The following is a 24,760-nucleotide window of genomic DNA, read 5'->3' on the forward strand; positions in this document are numbered from 1 at the left end:
TGTTGGTTTTTAACCGAGTTCAATTAACCAATCCTAACCAGTGCATGGAGTGGTCTGCGAAAAAACACAAGTTTTCGCCCTACTGACAAAAGCGTTGCTCTTTGTACCATGATGAACATTGAGGTTACGGTTACAGGATGCTTTAATTCTGCTTATGACATGTAAAATCTTAAGGTAAATTAATACTAAATCGTTGACCATGTTACTGTCATTTTATACTCAGACGAAATGTAGTCATGGCAGAAATGTACATTCTGAGTGAAAGTCAGTAGATTAACAGTAGATCTGTATCTTGATACTAGTGTATCCTTCAACTAGTCTGATGTTGAGACATAGGGGATTCGTTTTAGCAGCAGGTGATGCAACCTGACATTAGAGAAACAAGTACACATTAAGTTAATGTCCAAGTTTGAAGGCCTGAAAAAAACAATTAGGAAGAAACCCCACTTATTTTCCCCCACAATACAGTAAATTATTGTGACTAATACTATTTGAGCTAGGCTGATGTCAAAGAGGCTATAGAAAATGACCAATTACATCCTGTACATTGAACCAAATTACCCATGAGGTGGATTTTTGAAGATGTAATGAACATACTGTGGGGGATAATTACAGATGACTCAGGAAAGAAAAGTGTAAACAAAGAAGAGGGTAGATAAATAAGAAGAAATCAAATTTCGCACACTAGCAATGCTGTCATGTAATACAACTCTGTATTGTATTTGTTTTTTCTGGTGTTAATTTCCATTATTTGCACAAGCACAAAAATAGAGCCGTCAGAGAAAGGGTGGTAGTTTTTCATTAGGACCTAATTTATTGAGTTTCTCTTTGGTCCTCTTGCTCTAGAATGAGCGAACTTTTAGAAAGAGACTGTAAGTAGAATATATAAAGAAAATTAGCATCTGAGTTTGCATTTATGCATCGAAATCCATTATTGTTCACCCTAGTTCTGTCACATTCAGTTGTCTGCGAGTTCATGCTAATAACACACATACATACAGTACATAGACCCACAAGACATGCCTTGGATAACAAACACTATAACTCCTCTTGACACAGGGGATAACTAATTTCATCATTTAAAACATGTGACTCTTCACACATGTATTATTTATATATGTGTGTGCAATAGCAGTCCTTAACAAAGCTGAAAGACAAGCATATTAGTGAAACATCAAACCCTCTGTCCATGGTCGTTTTAAGAAGTGATGGTTACTACATGTGGTATAACCTTGCTAATCAAAACTCCTCAGAAAAGGGGGTTGTTTGATCCACTGATTAGCAGAATTCAGACAGCTGAAATGCTTTGTAATGGTGGAAATTCAGATTTACTTAATAAAATAAGCATGCAGATGTGTGCAGATGTCTATTTTATGGACAAATGCAACTTGAAATTCTCTTTTAAAATTTAAAAGATACACAAAATACATCCTATGTGCATGCTGTATTTGAAGCTGCTGATATAACCAGTGACATTTCAGTTTCTTGGTTTAGATAATTGCATACCAGTCACGTATGTGTAAACAGAGGTTGGAAACATATCTGTGAAATGAGGCTGATTCATAATGCTCTGAATCATTCAGTGTTGGCAGTTGTTTATTTGAAGCTGAATTGGAAAGAGTGGAGGCAGAGAAAGTGTGAGAAAGGGCAAGTTATCCACTCAAAAGTGGTGCTGAACAGCACTGAAAAAAGAGGCGAGACAAAGGCATGGCAGTACTGCATTGCAGACATCTAGAAGACAGACAGGGGAGCCGAATGTAAAAGTTACAAGCCTGTATGATACAGTATATGTTGTTAACAGAGACTCCCTTTCTTTCTGTTCAACTTCAACACATATGGACACACACAGGTCCTAGATATGTGGTTCAGATAGGAGACAAGGTTATTGATTACAACGAGGACTTCCGTCTCTTTCTGGCAACACGGAATCCCACCCCATTCATCCCCCCTGATGCTGTTTCCGTGGTTACAGAGGTCAACTTCACTACCACCAGGGCAGGCTTGCGAGGACAGGTAACCCTTGTAATCCACACTCAAACACACACATACACAATCCACTATAACAGCTCGGCAGTAAATGGTATCTTCGTGAGTCCATGTTCGGATTTGCTGACACTCTATTGCAGCAGTATTGATTAGACTCCATGCTGTGTGACGCCCTAGTCTGTGGTGTTCTGTAAAATAAAACAATACAGTAATTAAAAAATGTACTAAAGCTTTTGTCTCCCCCTATTGTGACTGTAACTTCAAATATGCTGCAGATTGTCTGTTTTTTTCATCTGGCGGTTTGACTCAATTTAGTGCTTTTTTAATGTTTCAAAATCCATGTGGAACAAATGCTTTTATAGTGGAATAATACCGTGCATATAGAGACTATATATAATGTATGTTGTAGTCATACTGTGTGTGTTTCTTTAGTCATACTGTATGTCCACCTGCCCATTTGTTTGTGTTTGTGTGTCTGTGCGTTAGCTGCTAGCCTTGACCATCCAACAGGAGAAGCCAGAATTGGAGACTGAGAAAACAAGACTTCTACAACAAGAGGAAGACAAGAAAATACAGCTGGCTCAGCTAGAAGAATCACTGTTAGAGGTACACACACAGTCATACAACATACACTGTGAGATAATAATAGGTTAGAATTCTACATTTTGGAGTACAAATGCCTGTTGCTGGAGCAGGACCATATACAAGTATAATATAGTGTCCCTACCACGTGTTCCTATTATGTATCCCAGTGATAAAAATGTACCTTTAATCAATACATTATCATTAGACAATGTTCAAATCCCTTTGAGCATTTGGAATGCTCAGTTTTCCCTGCACTGCAGATTTTGCTGTTGCTAACTCCCATTGTTTGCCTGAGAAGTGTATAGTAGACAGAACGGGACAATGTGCACAGACCAAGCGGGAGGAGTCGCTAGTGGTGCAACAAGGATGTGGTCTGTCCCTGGTTTCCCTCCTCTGAACACTGTCAAATGGGTTTGATGGAGCACTCAGCCAAGCCGGAAGCACTACTGCTGGGCAATGATCCTATGTATATGTAGAGATGGAGGAATGCTTTTTTTCTCCGCACCACCCAGCCACCTCAATCAGTGGGCAACCTTAGCTGACTTTAATAACTGTACATATAGTTCAGAGTGAATGTGCGGAAATCCATACTTTAAACATCAGATTTTTTTTTTTTTTTTTTTTCAAAATACTTTGCTTAAGAAAATGCAGCTGTATGTTGTACACAAGTACAAAAAAAGTATGCAAGGCATTTTAAGTTTTTACAATTTTTCTTCCCAACCCATAACACCCCCCCGTTGCTTACATCCCATCCTTCACGTCCCTTCCACAAGGGATAACATGATAGTATGGTAGTATAGATAGCAAAGATAAAAGTGGAAGTATATAAAAGTAATTAGGCAGCATAGAACCTACACAACGCCACCAGGCCCAAAGCACTCCTCTACTGTGAAATTTCGCTAGCAGGGAGCCGATCAAAATAACTGATTAATGGTTACCAATGTCAGTAGAATCTATCAAAGGAACCTCTTATGGAAAAATAGATTTTTTCCAACTTTGAAAAGGAAATGACATCGCGTATCCAGGATTTAGAAGACGGCGTCTTTACGTGGCCATATGAATGTGGAGATGATAGAATAGATGGGGATACGTAAAAAAAAATGTACAAATACACTGTTCCCACTCTCCCTGCCAAAGAAAGAGGCAAGTAACTCCATCTTAGTAAGTCAGATTTAATTTTTGTTTTTAGGGTAGTGCTTTTTTCTTAAATTGATGATGGTGATATTTCTAAGGATGGTTGGTTAACAGGGCACCATTCACTTTTTGGAATATTCAATTTATACCCAGAAAATGTGTCAATCAGAAACTGTTTTATAACTTTATGGTGGATCAAAACTAATGCAACTGGGACCATTATGTGGCCGTAATGGTACATTTCCTATGTCTAAGTAGCTGTCAGCTTTAATTTTAGGCTATGTCGATGCATATCCAATTACTAGTTTGACAACTAGGTCTCTTTTGTACCTACAAAACTGTTGGCAAACACAACCATAGCAAAACAGTCTCCCTGAAAATGTTCTACTAAATCGTCCTTAAGCCTTAGGATTAGTATAGGAATGTTAGTGGGTAGTAAAATCACAGACTTTTCTGCAATGCATTTCTTTTCACTTATTCATGCATATCAGACTTCTAAAGAGAAATTTGTAGGCAGGTGTTGTGTCATTTTACATTGACGCTAATGAGAATATGGAGCCAAAACATCAAACAGGTTGTTACTGCCCAAATATTTGAACAGTGCTCCCTGTACTTAAACATACAAAGCTTAATGCATATTAACTTTCACAATCAAATACACGTACACACAGATTTGTTGGACATTGTGACACATAGACACTTAACCTAATGATAATTTTTTGTACGCACAGTCTAATGGAAATTTGGACAGACACCCATACAGTAGATAGTGCCAAGAGCAGAATGTCAGTGCTTCAGTGGTACTAGACATGTAATTATTCTAGAATTGTAGGAGCATATTCGACTTGACATTTCCATGCTCCACTGCTTTCTCATCTATTTTTTTTGAATTTATTTGAATAAATTTTCGTTTCAGAGAATTGATTCCACAGGATGAAGTGGAGGGCTCACGTCACTCAATGAACGCCTAAATAAAAAATAAGTAAATGCCCAACACCAGGCCATTATAAAATTACATCTTATGCCCCTGTTTATGTTCCTGCAACTTTTATCAGATCACAGACTTCAGCCAATTGATAACAACATATTTTTACGTCTTGTGAACCCCCCCCATCCCTCTTTTCTTCTCTCTTACTTATCAATGAGTCCCTTTTTACCCCTGTCTAATCCTTGCCATATTTTTTTTTTTTGTACCTGCCTGTCCATCTGTCTGTCCTTTCCCTGTGTCAGACACTGGCTACAGCTCAGGGCAATATTCTGGAGAACAGGGAGCTGATAGACAGTCTGAACCAGACTAAGGCAAGCAGTGCTCTTATCCAGGAGTCACTTCTGGAATCACACAGGCTGCAGGCATCCTTGGACCAGGTACACTGCTTGAAACACACACACACACACACACACACACACACACACACACACACACACACACACACACACACACACACACACACACACGAAATCTGAAAAAACCTACCTACCTCACTGCACCCTTTTTTTCAGTGGTGTAATTCATTTTTAATATTGAGCAGCCAAATAGATGACCTGTTGTTTTGTCTGCGTAGTAAGCTCCCCTCTTAATAGCTTGAAAAAACTTACAGGTACGAATCGAGACGCTGTTACTTTCTCTGTCTGTAACAGAAAAATCCTGAAAAGCGTATCTATGTTCTAATGGTATTTCTAATTCAATTTTACCATTTCAAAGAGAATCAACATTAACCAGTGGATTACTGTAGTGTAAAAACCAAGAATCGTCAGCCCACTTGGAAGTTTGGAAGCTGTTTTAGTTAGGTATTCCCCTTCACATCGACTGCTATACTGCTCTACCTCACTGATAAGAGAGAGAGGGCATAGAGATTGAGGGCTGAGATGGAGAAAGACAAACAGAGACAGACAGAGAAATAGTCTCAGACATAGATAACGACAGTCAGAGATACAGACAGAGACAAAATATGTGGAATGTATAATGACATTTATGCCCACTCTGCAAATGTAAGATGACTCTACTTTTGTACTTTAGTGTAATGTCTGGAACAAAGCATCATCTTATATTCAGGCTAATACTTTTACTGATATTGAAAAGAATAGGCAGTTATCTACAAGGATGCAGTATTATCTAGTATTTGGGCACAAACATTTGAATTGTCTACAAATACACAAACTCACAACCACACTCACTGCACATACTAATACAAACATTAGCTTGCAAAGATGTACAAGCAAGGAGCTACTGTAGATGCATTATGTGATGGTCCTCTAGGGCGCAGTGTTACACCAGAACTGTTTTTGTACTTTTCTCTCAGTTTTTATTTATTTATTTTCTTTCCCCCGTTTCTTTTTCATATGCACCTCCCTGTTTTTCTCTCACATTTCTGGACTTATCACATCTCATGCTGGCTATCCTCATTTCGCTCTATATCTCTCTACCTCCTTCTCCTTCTTGATTGAAATAAAAATTTTGTATTCTGCTTCTCTGCTTATCCATCCCCATAACAATCCCTTTCCCTGCCATCCATAAATCTGTTGTATTTTTTGTAACTCTCTAACAAATATATGGTTCTTTTTCTGCTGCTTCTTGGTTCATTTCTCTCCCCTTTTCTCTCTGTCCTTTCTTTTTCTCTTTCTCCTTGTTTTTATTTTAGGAGCGGGATGCCTACCTGCCTCTTGCAGAGAGTGCCAGCAAGATGTATTTTGTCATCACAGACCTGTCAAAGATCAACAACATGTACCGCTTTAGCCTTGCTTCTTTTCTCCGCCTCTTCCAAAGGGCTCTTCAGGCCAAGAAGGTGACTGGAATCCACACAACTCTTGTAGTACTTCTGTTTTCATCCAACACAGCAGTGTTTTTAACATTTTTATCTCTCAAAATTGTTCAAAATATACCATTGAAATGAAACCAACCTCAAAACAACACCCTCGTGCAACTAGACAAATAATTAAATAATTCAGTAGATAAACAAAAATAATATACGCATAATTAAAATAGATTTTCCCATACACACATCACAGTATGCCAGCCTTGGCATAAAGGGTATTACAACTTGACATCATTGACCCACACACAGTTAAGCTTGGTTGAGACCACATTTTACCTGGTTCCACAAAATTAGAAGATGCTCATTGGTTTTGTTAACTGCAAAGGCCAACTCTGCTCCTTTGCATTAAATGGGAAACTGTCTAAAATCTGTCCTCTCCTAAAATCTTCTTTTAATGTAAACCATGCTTCTGTTACTATATTTGATGAAATACAGTGTCACAGCTTATGAGTTTGTTGACCTCACTCATTGTGCCATGCCTGCATGTCAACCCAGGAGCAAACATTGCCAAGCAGAAAAAGCAGCTGAGCTTTGTGGAAGATGGTCTTTTCCACCATCATTGCTTTGTTATAAATCCAAGAGAAAAGTCGCAGGAATATTATCTATTAGACAAAATGTAGAATAAAAAAAAAGCAAAAAAGTAAAACTGTGCATGATGGAAAAAAAAGGGAAGTAATGACCATAATACCTCAAATAGTCCAGATGATGCAAATTCATAATTAATTACACATTGTTTTGTTGTAATTAGACATTAGTGTGATGTCAGCTGATTAATGCTGAGGTGCTTAAATCTGGTTGATGTTTCATGTGGAAATGGTCCATAGTATGTGTATGGATAAAATTACTTAAGTGCAGCTTAAATGAATAATTTGGCAATTTGGGAAATATGCATATCCACTTTCTGTCTGTCAAATATAAGGTTACAGCCAGCAGCTGGTTAGTTTAGCCTAGCTCAGCTAGCCTGGCTCTGTCCAGTGAAAAAAAGAAAAAAAAAACAGCACCTGTAAAGCTAGTTAACACATTATATCTGTTTGTTTACTTCATACAAATACCAAAGTCAAAAAGCAATTCACCATTTTACAGGGGGTTATGTGCCAGACTATTACTTGACCAGGCACAGTAGCGTCATGGAGTCCTTACTGGCAACTGTTCAGAGGCGAGAAGTAGTTCAACACATAACCCCTCGTAAAGTATTTCCCAAAATGTTGACCTATTCCATTCAAAAGCTGTGTGCTTTTTCAACTCGAAAAAGCTGAAAGAAAAGAAAAACCAAGTCCAACCTTTTTTTGATAAACTGAGCTTAATTCAGTTCACTTTATTTAGATTATGTAACGTACCACTAGACAGGGACTCAAAAACACGACTCAAAAACATTCTGTATAAAAATTCAGTGCAAAAGTTCTCAAACTCTTTTACTGAAGCAATGGTCTACAGGCAGTCAGGAACACGCAAACAAAATCCAGAGTGCTGGGGAATGGCGAGGTCCAAAAAACGGAAACTAAGTCACATTGAGAGAACAGACACTTGAAGAATGCTAAAACACTGGCTGCTGGGAACGAAGACAAACTGGCAAAGAGGGAAGGGAGCACAGAGACTAAATGCACTAGGAGAGAGGAGACAATGACACACAGTTACAACACATTAGAGCAGGGCAGACAATCAATGGTGGGAAACACATGGGGGCAGGAAGTGAGGATCTGAAACAAGAGGAGAAGAGGGTGAGGACACACCCTAAGTGAGTTTTTTTCTTCAGTGAATGTATCTCAATCTGACCTGTTTAGCTGGAGAGCATCATAGACTGTCTATCACATTGCTGTTCTCCATCTGAGCCCTAAACACTGTCTGACAACCAGGGTATACACACACACACACACACACACACACACACACACACACACACACACACACACACACACACACACACACACACACACACACACACACACACACACACACACACACACACACACACACACACACACACACACACACACACACACACAGGCACACACACAGGCACAAACCCAGACATTGGGTTGAGAGATTGAGCACTAATTCTACAAAGCTTGTGTGAGTTGTTAAAGTCAGAGCTGTCATCCAAGAATGTCACAATGCAGCAGCTGGTCACCACTGTTACATGTTTGTGTGTGTGTAGGAAGGTTTTTGGTCACATTCGGGGAGGATGGTCAGAGTACTGCATGGACTCATGGACTCTGTCCCTTTGTATCTTTTGGTTGTTTGTTGTATTGAATGAGCAAATTTAATTTACCATTAGCTGCAGATGGTTCCCGAGATTTGGAAGAGAATTTTGACCTCTCATGTCTGACAGAACAAACTGAACAGTTTTTACATAAACATAAAGATAGGTGTTTACAAGAAACATATGCCTACAGAAAACCTCAAACAGAGATTCATCTGTTCTCACCACCATCATCTGTTCATCTGGATTTTCCTCCTCTTCTCATCTCACCCTTGTTTATCAAAGGGATGCCTCTATTCCATACTTTATATACATTCTCTGACAGTTTTACTGTTGTCCCAAATCAGCCTAAAATATAGTACAAGAGAAAGTCCGACTTCCACCAACTCATTGTTGCTTCAAGTCTGGTGTCTCTGTGGTAATTTTTGTGTCAGAGAGAAAAGGATTGAAAGTGTGTGACAAAAAAGGAAAGACATGAAACAGTCTAGCATCATCTCACTCAGTTTAATGGCCCTTGCCCTTTTTTATCTCTCACCTCACTAACTGTATGTGTATGTGCGCATTTTAGGAAGTAGAGAATACTGAAGCCAGGATTGCTGCTTTGGAGGCCAGTTTGAAGAATATGGTGTATGAATATGTCTGCCGGTCGCTTTTCAAGGTAATACACACACTTACATACAGAAATAGAACAAATGTGGTTTTGAGCATCTCTAAAAATTCCTGTCATCTCTCTAGTGATTTGTATAGGGTGGTGGGTAGTGGAATAAGTGGGTAGTGACAGCAGATGAGGCATCTTGCTTGAGACATTAGAAGCGTTTGCTTTGCAAAACAGGGGGAACTTGTTTAGAAAAACACATTTTTTTTCTATGAAGATCCCCACCAGTTTTATTTCTGCCCTGTAGTTCCTTGTTAAGTTGACTCAAATGATGGGTTGTTAACCCAAAAACAAAAATCACTTTTTGTACTCACAGCCACCAAGAAATCCTTTAATAAATAAGTAAATAAAGTAAATAAGCAGATCATTGTCCTCAGCTAACTTGTCTGATATCTAGATAACTGGTTAAAAAAAAGTTGGTTCTTCAGACTAAGGTAGACTTCATACTTATAAACACCAATGGATTTTTATTCGTTTATTCATTTTTTATGCTCATCAATCAATTCAGCATAGTTTCCTAAAAAATGAAATATGGACTTAACAACTGAAATTACAACAAGTACCTCCAACAAATGTTAAAATTTATTCAACAATAAATGTAAGCATTTTCATGGCATCTTGATTTTTTCACATGTATACTCCTGCTTTACTCCCCCAATCCTTTCTCCCTCACTACTATAAGAATTTGCTATATCTGGTCTTCTAGTCAATCATAATTAAAAGTTAAAGTTGACAGGCTAAAAGTGGTCAGTTAGGTATATAATAACAAGGTTGGTTGTTCTCAGCTCCTATAGATCCACTGAGTTGTTTGCAATTTTATAATGTAAAGTAGTAGCATAGTAGTATTCTTATTGATCATTTAGACCAAATAGACAATTGAATAAACACATAGTTACACACTTATACAATCAAATCTCTGTCATTAAAGCACTAGTTAAGTGTCAAATATTGACACAGCAATCATTACATCGATAAGGCAGTAAGTGGTAGATTGTAATCTCTCTTTTTTGTGTGTGTGTGTGTGTGTGTGTGTGTGTGTGTGTGTGTGTGTGTGTGTGTGTGTGTGTGTGTGAGAGTGTTCGTGTGTGCTGCCTGCATGGTAATGGAAGATTCAGGCAGCATCCAGTGTGAAGATAAAGGTGGATAATGAGAGACAGAAGACAAGAAATGAGGACAGAGTGATGAGAGAAAAAAGAAATGGATAATTAGAGAGGAAAGGGGGAATCAAGATTAGAAAAAATCATGATATACTTCTTTGGAAAATATTAACACTCCACCCTGTACTTTTGGAATAGCTGTATTTTTGATAGGGCAGTTGTAGGCACAATATTCTGTATTTGTGTTAAATTCCACCACAAACACAACTGATTCAGCTTAATAAGGTATTGATTGAGCAAGGCTAGATAAATCTAAACTGGAAAAAATAATCAGGGTTACTCTACCAAATATATTGTTGAACTTGTCACGAACAAAAAAAAGTTTCTAATTTTTAGTTTTATCTGGAGGGCATATGTAAATTTGTTAAGCTTATGTTATTTGACCTATAATGAAATGTTTTATATTTTGAACAGCTTTCATTTTCAAAAAATACATGTACTGAATGAGACTGTTTTCCTCTGAAATTAAAATTAAATGGGGTCCAGGCTTACCTATAATGCCTGGATTTGTCCATGTAATATTAATACCTTATTCATATTAATAACAGCAATATTAAGCTTAATAGGATTCTCTTAATTGTCAGGGTAGCTTAATTCAATGAAAAATATGTGATTAATTACGAGTGTTTTTACTGAACAGGCACCTTAGCGAATCTTCCCATTTTTTGGCAAAGAGAACATACAGCGATAACAACATTAAAGTTTTTCTTTTTGGCGCACAGGTGTACATTGGAGAGATGTTCGCTGAGGACATTATATTTTTTAGAGAAGTAAAGCAGTAAACCCTCAAAGATTGGGCTATTAAAAGATTGTGTACTTGTGTGTGTTTGCTGTATATCGATGTCTATGTACAGTAGAGACACTTGTTATGTTTTGCCTTTATGTTTGGGGCGGCAGGTACAGCATTCATGACGTTAACTGTGTATGTGAGATTTTAGATGCATCTTTTGGTTGAATGCAGTAGTTTGAGGTGTAGTAATTGCTTAATTTCTCGCTGACGCATACTGTATATGCACATATATTTAAAAAAAACACAGACATTTACACACACACTACCACACATAAAAAATGGGATATTGTTAAACTGATTTTCACTTAAGTAGATGGAGTTGAGCTTGGCAGCTTGGTGTAAACCATTCAGATATCAGATCAAGAGATGAACCATGGACACAGTCAGCATGATAGTGTAGAGCTCTAGTCCAGATGTAACCTGAGGGTTAGCCTCACTGCAGCTCAAGCTGGTTCTACAACTGTTGGTAAAAGTACAGGGTGTAATATTAGGTGACAGCCAGAGATGTGTTAGGAAGGTTTTTGAAGGACACGAAAATGTTAATAAGAATAGACTCAGTAGTCCTCCCGGTTTATCAAATGATTTTTCAGCAACAGTGCCTGAATCTGATAGCAGTGATAGCAGCTACTGTGAATAGCCAGACTGATTAGATTAACAATGTCATTTGACTTATTGCCACTTTACAAAACACAACATTGAGAAGTATTACTGAACTGCATTGTACTTATAATTTGGTTGTCCTTGCCAGCCAGTTGTTAAGTGCATAAAATGACATTTACATTAAAAATGCATGAAAAACACAGATGCAGTGTGGATGTATTTCAATGTGAATGTTATTAGTGGCTTTTATTAAGTTTGATGATTAAGTATTGTGGTATTATTATTTGTTTCAGGGAATGTCAAAGAATCAGTAATAAGGCATACTGTAATTGTAGAGAGAAATAAGACATTGATATAATGCTTTTAACAGAATTTTGTTTAAGTCAGGTATATAAGGAAAAGTACATTGAGTGTTTCTCATTTTTAGCTGTCTCAAAAAATCTTATAGACTAAAAGTATTATAGACAAACAAACTAGCTTGTGGCAGGAAATGGAGAACCAGGTTAAATGTACTGCAGTAACGAGGTTATTATAAACCCTAAGTTTACATGCAGATGTTCAGCAATCAGGTTTCTTTTGTCCCAAATATCTCATATATGTATGTGTCTTTCTGTCTATCTCTCTATTTGTCTTTAAAATAATTTTCGGCATATATTTGATTGTTTAAAATTTCTTCTAGTTTGAGTTTTTATTAAGAACAAAGCTATGGATTTAGAGTAGGGTATAAGCTTTTGAGGAAAAAAAAAATTCATCGAACAAGGCTTTCCTCCATCATCCATCTGGTGTTCTTGTATGTGTGTGCATGTGTTTGCATTGCTGTGTGTGTGCATGTGTATTTAAATTTGTGTATATTGTCTTTCTGCATTCTTTTTCACTGCTTTCTATATGTGTTCTTCCTGTCATATTTAATGTATCCACCGGAGTTTCTTGCTGAATGTAAATCTGTTTCTTTTCATAGGTGAGAGTGGGATAAGCAACTTGACTGTTGTTTTTTTTCTGTTATTTCTCTCAAACTTCACCACTAGATGAGAAAAAAAGAGAGACAAACATAAAGAGAGAGACTGTGTAGGGATAACACAACAACCAGGATAGTTCTTGAAATGTTTGGAGCTTTTTTGTCAGGCTGTAAAAACCCTTTACTAGCCCTTTAGTTAGGCATGCATAGCCGCTTATCAGGCAGTGGGAATATGAGCACGTTTGCCCTCAGTGTGGATGAGATGCCTAAGTTTTGTGCTCTACCATGACTGTCTTTGTTTGTAGTGGGGATTTGAGCAGGACAAAATAGCATGTTCTCATATATACCATACACCATCCTATGAGTCTCTCTCTGTCTCCTTCTGTCTCAGGCTTACCAGTTGATGTTTGCAATGCACTTTGTGAAAGGCATGTACCCTGAACTCTTCCAGGAGAGTGTGAGTATTTTTGTATCTGCATTTTTAGGATATCATTAATGCTGATTTCAGTGACAAATTAAATATAGAAATGTTAAGTTTGACCTGCCTAATGTCAACCTTAACACTACTTTTTACTGTAGGAATGGGATGTCTTCACTGGATCCATTGTGGGAGAAATGTTTAAGAAAGAGGTAAGAGTGCAGCTTTTTTTCTGAAAATGAGTAAAAACATGTCTACTTCTGTCTTTAACTTATATCTCTTCTCTCTCAGAAGGATTTCCCCTCTTGGATTGATCTGGAGAGGCATGGCGCAGTGGCCATTTTTAAAGTAAACACCAAAAATACACACTTACATACACAAACATGCACATTCAATATAAATTAGCCTCATATGCAATGTGTGACAAAGGTGCAGCAATTACAAAATAATGTTTAATAATGTAAAAAATTATTTTGACATTTGTAAAATGCGCCTTTGTTGTTAGATTTACTCACTTTTCAGACCCCTTTAGTGACTTTTTTCTAAAAAGCACCTAGCGACAAATCTAGCGACTTTCTGAACAAACCTTAGCTACTTTCTGTAGAAGAGAGTCGCCCGTATTCCCCTGCAAGTGCAAGGTCGGGCTTTCCCTCTGCAGGCACACCTCTCTATGCATCTGCTTCAATTGACTGCACAGCAGCTGGCATTGATGTGAATGAGCTTCTAACTGTCTTAGTGATCATGTTACAATTAAATATAGCTGAAATTACAGCACAGCCGTTGTCTATGATTTATGTGTTTGGAGATTTTGTCTTTACCTACTTTCCATTAAAAGTAGTTGTTTATACAGTGGCTCCACAACAGTTTTCAACTACATCCTCAATTTCGCACATTGACCATATACGGTCCAGCCATATACTAGGTCTTGACGTAGTCTTGTTTTCCAACCAGTAGACATCAAAATTAAAGTTTAATGCGATTTAAATGGAATGCCAGTAATGTACTCCGTACTATACTGAAGATTAAATGTATTCATCTAACTTTATTTTATGATCTGTGATTCACCTGCTAAAACTTTTGCCATCCTTCTTTCACAGGCTGCATTCCCAGCCCTCTACCAGTCCCTGTGTTTGAGTGACTCAGACCTTTGGCACTCTTTTTCGCAGAGCTCACAATGTGAACAGGAAATCCCATCCTCCATTGCCAAAAAGATTACTCCTTTCCAGCAGGTCAGATTCCACTCAGAACCATTTATTTCATTAGCCAAATTGAACAAATTATCATTATTTACAGACCATATCAGAAGTCTACACACACTTTTGGTGCCTCTTCAGAGAATGTTCTGTTTTCAGCTAAGAATGTTTGATTGTTTCTCTGTTAGTTAGCAGATTTGAATACATTTTTTTGTAAATTTAGTCCATGGGTCAGGAAAAAACTGATTAGGCTTTAGTGTAGTTAGTGCCACCATGTGGCCATTTATAAAGCCCATTACATTCTTGCTCACCCTTCTTATTTGTGAAGCATTGAAACAAAATTCTCTTTCCTCCTAGATTTGTTGGTTCAGGATGAAAATTTAAGTATAGACCGTAGCCATTTCTGCTTAAACATATTATACTTATTATACATACTATTTTTCATTTTTTTAACAGTTTTTAATTGACACCTCCACCTACAAATTTCATCTATTTTTTTAGTATTTAGAAGAGCCCCAAAACTTTTTTTTTTAGATATACCACACCATTTTCGATATTTGGCCAAATATGTAGCTTATGTGACATAAACTTGTATAACTCTAAAACACATTGTGTATTGCAACCAAATTTAATGGTATTTTGGCTATTGATGGTGCTATACTATGATCAATTCAAATTACCATAACTCAGTTGCCATGACTTCATCCTTGTACAAAAATCCATTTTTACCGGATTACAGGATTTAGGTATGCTCCAAAAATTAGCATTATTGTCAATCACTAATTTCCTCCGATGTAGGTCCAAATATAGATGCATATTAAAACCTTCTAATTCTTTTCTAGTTTTTTAATAATGAATTTAGAGGATAGAGCAGCCCTGGCAGAGGTGTCTGCTCTTTAAATACTCTGTAGTTATTACTTTGATGGCCGTAAGAAAGCCCATTAAATCTGTTGTTATTTTTTTCTCACTATTAAGGAGAAGACAGCATGATAACAATAGAAAAGAATACTGTCTGGTTGTGTCTATGAGCACACCGCTTGTGGGTAGAGATTGTATAAAGACTTAAAGCGTTAACAATTCATAAGCCACTTATCACTAAAGTGAAGTATGTACACTTGACTGTCAAACCAACTGACTCACTCATTTACTTTTTGTATTGTGTTCTCAAATAAATTACATCTCACAGCCAAGTTAGGCTTTTTTTTTCTTAAAAGCTGACTTTTTGGATATGTAACATTTTTGTTTGATATGAGAAGGACTGACCTTCTGTCTAGCAAGTTTTAATGAGTACCTGTTGTAACTTTCTTCCTCAGCTTATCCTTCTCTCGTTGTTCTCTCCTCTCCTCAGCTCTTATTGATTCAGGCAGTCAGACCAGACCGACTTCAGAGTGCCATGGCAGCATTTGCCTCCCAAGCCCTGGGTAAGTGGTTCATATTAGGCCTTTTCATTTTTTTATTATTTATCAATGTTGCCTAAGTGGGCTTGTGTTAAGTTCAGAACTGTCCTACTATTGTGGACAAGAATACAAATAAAAAAACAACAAAAAATAAATCACATTCACAACATAATCATGATGCCCACTGTGTACCTACCCACTCTGGAAATTAGTCTCAACTTTATTGATATTTTATAAGGTTTCCCTTCTTTCCTTATTTGCACTTTCTTCAGTTAGACCTAGACGCTAAAAATGAGTATCATGTTAATGAATATACATATATCATTTCTTAAGCACACCTTTAAAGTGTATTGCAGATGTTGAAGGTAAATAAAACAAGAAATAGATTGACTTCGCTTTTTCCCCTAGGATTTTTTTCAGTTGCAATGCCGTTGCGTGCGCATCCGCGAGCGTGTGATACTGGACCTGTATTTAGGTGCGTCTGTGGAAGAATAGAGTAAAATGATCTTAGAATAATTATAGATACGGTTATTCATGTTTGCCTTGTCATAGGTTAATTTACCGGGAGCTCTTCACACTTGAGGGTCTCTGGAGGCCCGGGTAGCCATTGTAATAAATGTCAAAGAATAAAATGCCTCAGCACATAAAACTACTTACACTACTTTTATTGAACATGATAAGAAATAGATAATATAAACTTAATTGGCCCGTCTTTTCAGACTCATCTGAAAATTTGAATATAATTTGACTAACAAGATAAATGTACAGGACAAAACTGGCACCCCATATTATCAGCATATTTTTTGATTTGTTTATGCATTGTTTGTGCAGGCAAAAGAAAAATTTGTTTATACACCGTTTTTGAGAAATTGAACATTGCATTTTTAAGCATAGGCCTTAGCACCCCGTTAACATCCAAATGACTCCAAAGTGGTGACACATTTGTTTGCATATTGTTTTTGCATGTTTGTGCACTCAAAACCACATTTTTTGCTTCATTAATTCTCAAATTATGAGTATTACATGTCAGATAAACTGTGATAACTTGAGATATAAAGAGACCACTTTGTAGTCATTTGGGCGTTAATGGGGTGCTGACATAAAAGACCTATGCTTAAAATTTTAATATTTGAGTTCTCAAAAATGATTAGAGAACAAATTTTTGTTTTGTGTGCACAAATGTGCACAAACAAATTGAAATTGTTTTATTCATATCCTGATCACATGGGGTGCCAACCTCACGAAGGTGCAATTTTTTCACAAGGATTGCCAGTATTCCCAACAGACGTCAGTAATTTAGTACACCTGTATATCTGTTTGATTACACACCCTACCTGAGTAATTAATGTGAAATGATGGCAGTATACGGAATAGGCTGCACAACGGTGTTAATGTGACAATCACTTAACCGTGGACACTGGGAAATGGTAACGTTGTTTAACTCAATTTTGGTATGATTAGTTGTTAAATGTAAGCAATATTATTTGTGTTTGTTCTGATTATGGTTCAGTGAAACTTCGCCTTCTGAATTTGAGTGTGATTGCTTATAATAATTAGCTGTAAACATCATGGATGAAAAGATTCTCCTACATCCCTTTTGGTAAACTACTTTACCTTTTCTACTCATTTGGCTGTGTAGAAAGATGCTTTGTTTTTTCACAAGGGCCTTCTGCCTTCACACTGCACTCAAGAAAAATATTCTGACAAAGGACTTCTATACTTGACTTCTTAACCATACTTGTCCACTTCTCATCAAGTGTGTGTATGTGTTTTTTTTTTTCACGATAGTCCTCTTTATGTGTCTTTAATCACTCTGAGAATGCCACTGTCTCTGAGTACATGCCATAACCACAAACACTTTTTTCCCTTCTCATTGTCTCTCTGTCCCACACTTACATAAATACACATAGAAGCATGCACTTGCTCTCTCGCTTTCTCTCTCTCGCTCACACACACACACACACACACACACACACACACACACCCACACACACACACACACACACACACACACACAAACACACACACACAAACACACACACACACACACACACACACACACACACACACACACACAGACAGCCACATATACAGTTATGATGTTGCTGAGGGTGGTTAGTTTATTGTGCTTAGTGAGCCCATTCATTCAGTCCAGATAACTCTAATAGTGTGTTGGCATCTGACTGCACTATCTGGGATGCAGCTAATTGTTGTCAGGTGAAACTAATAGCAGGTGTTCATGCATTTGTATACAGCTAATATTCAGTTGTGTGTGCAGTGTTAGGCCAATGTTTTCTGTGTAGGATTGTTTTGTTTATGTGAGTAAGAGCATTTACATTTATCTGCCCATCAATATATGTCCATCATTTTTTTTTGTGTGAGTGATGGTGTTGTTTTAGCCGTGAGCTGCTCACGGTCCAGTTAATCACTAATGCCAAAACTACTTTTCCAAAAACTTAAACATGCATGTTAAAAAAAAAAAGCAAAATTCTTGAAAAATTGCTACTTTGATAAGACTTAGAAAAAAATTACAAAATAAAACTGAGGTTTCAGTTTTAGTTGGTTCAGTTTTGTACTTTGAATACAACAGCACTCTCTTTCTTTCTGTTCCTCTCTGCTCCTGTACTTGTCTTTTCAGTTATACAGTATACCAAAAACACACATGCATTTTAAAAAGCTTTACTGGATGTGTTAACCTCGGGGACATCTATGTACTTCGGTCAGCATCTTTGTCATATAAATATTCATTAATGAATAAACAATAACTCAAGGCCTATTTTAATGAGAAAACAAACCCAAAGAGAGAATTTACAATGTGCTGTTCCAATGGTTTTTGACAGTAGAGTCAACCAGTTTGAACCCGTGATGTCATCAGGTAATAGTGGTCGAGTTATACTGAGCAGTTTTGTATGCTCAATTTATGAGACTACAACCAAATTAGTTTTGTTTGAATATTCAGCTTGCAGCTCTTACAGCTTCAAAGCCCGTGTGTCCACCAATCACCTAAATGTCAAATCAAAATTTTGATTTTGATGGCGCTACATGGAAAGTCAGGGATCATCACAATTATTTCAGTTTAACCTGACCATTTTTCATAGCAATCCATCCAATAGTTGTTGATACATTTCACTCAATCCCACTAATGTGAACCTCATGATGGTGCTAGAAGACAGGTCAGGGTCATGTCATTTTGATACATAGTCTTCGAACCCTGACTGTCACTGTACTTCATCCAATATACTCTGATATTTCAGTCTGGACCAAGGTAGTGAACTGACCGACTGGCAGACTGACACTGAAATCCATTGAGCCATGCCAAAATTATTTTGGGCCCATTTTGCCTTTCTCTCTCTCTCTTCTGTATCCCTTTATTTGCCATAATGGTGGGATTTTAAATCCAGGATTAGGCATGAACAATCAGATTTTCAATTTCTATGCCAAGCTGCTCACAGTTAACTTATGACAGTTTGCACTGTAGCGTTTATCTGTGCAACTGTGAATCATTTTAATAAAACATCTTCCCCATGTGAGGCTCGAACTAACGATCTTCAGATTATGAGATTGACGCGCTACCTACTGCGCCAACGAGGCTTTAAAAGTGTGTGCAATTATGGAAAAACTCAAAGAATAACAAGTCAACCTCTGTACTTGTTAACATCACTGTGTCTGCACACAATAAAATGCTCACACAAAGTTTTTAATTCAGCTTAAGTGCTGTGTGTCATGACCGAGCACTAAAGCCATGACCACATAATTTGTACATTACTTGACAATATGCACTTTGTGTCTCCACTATTCTATATTGTTGTTGTGATACAGGTGACACCAGTAACGAGCAATGTTAAATAATATCCAGCCCTACTGTCCAGACCCTCCCTAGTTATTTATTGATGCTACGCCTCTCTGCCTCTCTGCCTCTCTGCCTCTCTCTCTCTTTCTCTCTCTCGCTGTGGAATTGATTTGGGGTATGTGATGTATAAACTGGTCTCAGTCCTCAGATGTAGCCTATGGCTACTCCTTCAGTGTTCAGCATAAATAGACTTCACATGTTTTCTTGATAGGTTAAACCCGTTGACCATTGAAGACAGTGAGGCATTTCTGAACCGTAACACTAATTTCTTTTTGGGATAAATAAAATACTCTATCTATATAGTATCTTTCTATTAATGTGTGATTTCTATTCTAGTCTTTAATGTAATTCCTCTGTTTTTACTAGGTACTTTAATAGGTAATACTTACTAGTACTAGTTTTGATAGACTGATTATCAACTGATAGTATCTGTCATGAAGTGGCTGTTGTACATTATTGTAGCCCAGGGCCAAGCGAGGGCTCCAGTGGTATTTGCATAGTATCTAAAATATATGTTCAGTAAAAGGCAAAAGCTAAACTATACTCAAATACTGAAATATTGCGATATGCATACATATATTATTTGGCCTACTGCTGTTACTATTGATTCATATTGTTGATTTATTAGTGTTAAGGACATGTTGATCATGAATAAAACCAGTGCAATAGTGAGCAGGTAGAGCTGACATCGGCCAATCAAAAATACTTATTTTGTTGTGAGCCAATTCTGGGGTGGTTTTTAAAAAGAAAAAAAAAACAACAACAAAAATAAGTCAGGCCTCCAGTGGTTTCCTGGATGGATGATCAGATGGTCAGCACTTTGGGTTGAAAAATTAAGATTTTTCCAAAAGTATATTACTTTGCCTTACATTGGTTCCTAATGGCTAAGATATATATATTTTTTAAATTTGTCACTAGACATGTGACAGCTTTTCGGCAGTCTGGCCATGTAAAGGAAAAGCTAGTTAAAAAACTTTATTGCACGGATTGCAAAGTGAAGAAACAATATAATGGGATGGTAAGGATAATAACGGAATTGCGGATAACGAAACAAATAATGTCTGGGGATTATAAAACAGTTGGAGTCTGGATTTGGAAAATGTGAGGTCGCGGTAAGAGATACTTCTTTGGAGTTTTGCATCAGCTGTGACCTTCTCTGGCTGATGAATCGAATGTATGTTGAGGAATGACATGAGTTTTAGGTGAAAACTTTCAGGCCCGGGTGTTTATAATGGTAGTGGTTCATTTTAAATTTCTGACAGTCATTTTGGCTACTATATTGTGTATCCAAGCTCCCATCAGATAACGCCTGTGCAGCAGATGCTATGGAATCTTTAGACTAGAGTAGTGGGGTCTGACTTTGTGTCTGACTTTGTGTCTGACTGTGTGTCTGACTGGGTGTCGGGAAGGGAGAGGGGCAACAGATGTTCATAAGTGCTGCTATTTGGAGTGAAAGATGTGTTCAGTGAGAGGGAGCTAAAAATGTTCCCTTCCTGGCTGCTGTGTTTTAGCACCCTTTCCCTGCAGTGGACTGATGCCCACGTTTGCACACGTTATAGGCAGTGCAAGTGAAAGACAGATGGAGCAACTTCAGGCTTTAGTCTGTTGGTCCACCAAACAACTAGCTTGCCCAACTCAAAGGTCTTCTCCTCAATGTAATCTTCCACCAAGAAATGTTCACTGCAAACTCTGGAGTCAGTGCCCATCGGAGGACTCTTTCTCCTCAGTTCCGCTAGCCAGCGCAGCAGTACTGTTCGCCATTTCAGCGGCAGTTTATGAAAATTGACTGTTTTGTCGTTGGCTTTAACCCTGTAAAACTCATTTTTACATCCAGGAGCAATGCAACAGTGGTCTCCCTTTTGTCATCGATGTCCTGTGGCTCCATCTTTTCATGTCTCTGTCTTTCAACGTCTCTATCGTTGTATCCGTTGAAATCAGCCAAGCCAACCAACCCCATGATATCACAGGTTATAGCGCTGCAAGATGGCAATGCCATTCCTTTGAAAGATATAACAGGGCTTCTTTTTTCTTTTATATCTTATATAATGTTATATGATTGTTGATTAGACTGGAAATCCATTTAATAAAACATGTTAAATTTATGACTGTTTCATAACCACTTTAACATTGAATTTGACTGCAAAAGTATTGTAGACAAATGTAGTTTATTTGCTTGGAAATATATAGATACATTGTTTCCAGAACTGTCTCAGAGAGGTTATAGCAGTCTTGTCCATTGATCAGAAGTATGGTCAAGTTTTTAAACTGACTGTTCTCTAAGCCACTCGCCCTTTGTTACTGTTGCTACACCTGTTTTTCTCTCCCTCAAGGATGGTATAAGAAGAGTTTCTTGCATCATTAATGGGGTTGTTGAATCAATTTCGGTATTAGTGATGCAGGTATCAGTCCTCATTTGTAGCCTATTGGTACTGTCATGGTGTCTGTTTGTCATTTTGTATTGTTGTAGTCAGGTGATTTATTTTAATAAAGCATATGCCCTGTGTGAGGCTCGAACTCACAACCTTCAGATTTTGAGACTGACACATTGCCTACTGCGCCAACGAGGCTTCAAAATTGATGCATTATGGTTCAGGGCAGTTGTCACGGTTGCAACTGTGCAGTAACTAGATTCTTTGAAATATCTGCCTACTGTGTCCATGAGGCAATGAGAGTTCTCCCCACATATTAACAGGTGGAAAAATTACCAATCAACTTGACAGTTCAATCCTTGATCCTGGGCTTTGTTAAGACTGCAGGCAAATTCGATTTGTTTCTCAAATCAGATATTTAGGACAGACTGTCTGCACTGTGATTTGATAGTGATGAGATTGTCTTCCATAGCTCCAAAAAACTATAAACTCTGATAGCGCTCAGCTAGCAGCAGCATGAATTCTGCTCACTATGTTAATTTGGAGTTGATGTTGTCGTTGTGTGTCGCATTGCAAAAGATGCAAAAAACACAAATTGGATCCAAACCACCAAATGTGTTTTGGATCCAATTTCCAAAAATCACCTTTTATGTGTTTACTTTGCTGTCCAGACTTTCTAAAATCAATCCGGATGCAATCTCGATATGCCCAAAGTCAGATTTGAGCTGGCAGTCTGAACAAGGCCTTGGACACAACAATGGAAAAATTATCTTAACTCAGCTTTTGATCGTATAACACAGTTTTTATCTCTCAAAAGATTCAAAAGACTCAGTTGACATGGAACTGAAGAATTTTAAACTTTCATAAATTTTTAAAACTTTTCGTCCATGTTGGATCAACAATTGTCGGACCATTGTCATGTCATGAATTAACTGTGAGACTCAATTTTAAAGGCCACATAGGTGCAGAGCCCGAAAACTGCTCCAAATAATAATGGAAGTTTTGAACATATATAGCTCCATGATGATTCAGCTGCTGCATGTGCTGATGAAGTCCGTGTTTGATTAAGTGGAACCATAGTTCAGATCGTTTTATAAAATAACTATTCAGTCTGTTTTTGCCTGCATGATGTAGACAAATCAAGTTTATTTGCTTTGTAATATATTATTACTGCTATTACTAGCAGTGTTTCAAAGCTGTTAGGGTTACAGCATTGTCCACTGATCAGTTTCCAAACCAACCGTTCTCTCAAATTTTCATGTCACAGCTATTGTGGCCAAAAATATCTAGAATTCTCAGTTTCCTCCCAAACAACTAGGGTTTTATTTTTGATAGTATGTAGCATTTATTCCCCCATGGTTTTTTGCTATATGGTGATTGATTAATGCCAATAAAACACCTGCCCAACGTGAGGCTCGAACTCACAACCTACAGATTATGAGAACGATCCACTGCCTACTAAACCAACAAGCCTATGAAAGTGTTTGTAATTATGTAATTATGGAAGTCAAAGAATAACAATTCAGTTTCAATACGCGTTTACAGCAGTGTATCTGCACACCAAAATGCTCATACAAAGTATTTAATCTACCTTAAGTGCTGCGTGTCACGACCCAGCACTAAAGTGATGCATTACTTTTGACAGTATGTAGTTTATGTTCACACTATTCTATATTGTTGTTGTGATACAGGTGACCCCAGTAACGAGCGCTGTTAAATAATAGTCAGCCGGAGTGTTGGGAGTTTCCCCATTGGCCATTGCTATTTCAAAATGAATTGGCGCGAACATTGACTTTTACGTCATCAGCGGCGTTTACAGGCAGCATTGCCAACTTAGCACCATTGTCGCTAGATTTACTGACTTTTTACACCCCTTTAGCGACTAGCGAAACTAGTGACAAATCTAGTAACTTTTTGGACCTTAGCTACTCTCTGTAGAACAGATTTGGCAGTATTTGTGCAGTCAAATTTGGCCAAAAAAAAAATTCGATCAGTCCTTCTATAAAAACCCTGCAAAGGTTCGAACCATTCAAATATATATTTTTGCGCATTATGTCCATAAGAGGGCAAACCAGTACAATAAAAGACACAACTACTTGGGTGCATATTTTGAGGTTTCTAGTGCTTGAATGGTAGGCTTAACTGTAGCTTACATAGCTTGCATGCAACTTTATCTTGAGATTCCACAATTTTGCCGTCTACTGAACAAAATCCGAAGTATTTCCAGGGCTTTTTAGAATGCTCAGAGTGCAAATCACTCTCTCTGCGGCCGAGTTTGGTTGTTAACTCTTTGCCGTCATTACCACATGATTGTTGTTGTTTCAGCTCGAAGTACATTTCATTTTCAATCAGCGAAAGTGACATTTTTGACTCTTGTCTGTCATGCAGTGCATTCAGTGCAGTGACACAGGCCAACGCAAGAACTCACAAGGCAGAAAGCTGCAGTAGTGTTCCCTTTTTTTCTCAAAATCGAATATGAACTTTCACAATTGAATGTGATTTGATTATATAATCGAATTTAGAATATTTGTTAACAGCCCTGCTCTGTATTTGTCTCAATCATTTTCCCGCACAGTAGCTGACAAAGATGTGAATGTGCTTCTAACTTTGTCTCTAGTGATCATTTTACAAGTAAATACAGCTGCACAGCACAGCTGT

General features: G+C 37.6%; 1 protein-coding gene across 1 annotated transcript in view; it reads left to right on the top strand.

The window, feature by feature from the left end:
- The window catches only part of LOC120792359 (cytoplasmic dynein 2 heavy chain 1), a 119,090-nt gene that overhangs the window by 51,486 nt on the left and 42,844 nt on the right, over positions 1-24,760 (top strand). The window contains exons 71-80 of the mRNA XM_040131496.1: positions 1,850-2,013; positions 2,473-2,592; positions 4,936-5,070; positions 6,345-6,488; positions 9,287-9,376; positions 13,267-13,332; positions 13,455-13,505; positions 13,585-13,641; positions 14,391-14,522; positions 15,835-15,907. Coding sequence (XP_039987430.1) covers positions 1,850-2,013; positions 2,473-2,592; positions 4,936-5,070; positions 6,345-6,488; positions 9,287-9,376; positions 13,267-13,332; positions 13,455-13,505; positions 13,585-13,641; positions 14,391-14,522; positions 15,835-15,907 — 1,032 coding nt within the window. The remainder of the gene's footprint in view (positions 1-1,849; positions 2,014-2,472; positions 2,593-4,935; positions 5,071-6,344; positions 6,489-9,286; positions 9,377-13,266; positions 13,333-13,454; positions 13,506-13,584; positions 13,642-14,390; positions 14,523-15,834; positions 15,908-24,760) is intronic.

The sequence above is a fragment of the Xiphias gladius genome, chromosome 7 (assembly GCF_016859285.1).
Source record: "Xiphias gladius isolate SHS-SW01 ecotype Sanya breed wild chromosome 7, ASM1685928v1, whole genome shotgun sequence".
Classification (NCBI taxonomy): Eukaryota; Metazoa; Chordata; class Actinopteri; order Istiophoriformes; family Xiphiidae; genus Xiphias; species Xiphias gladius.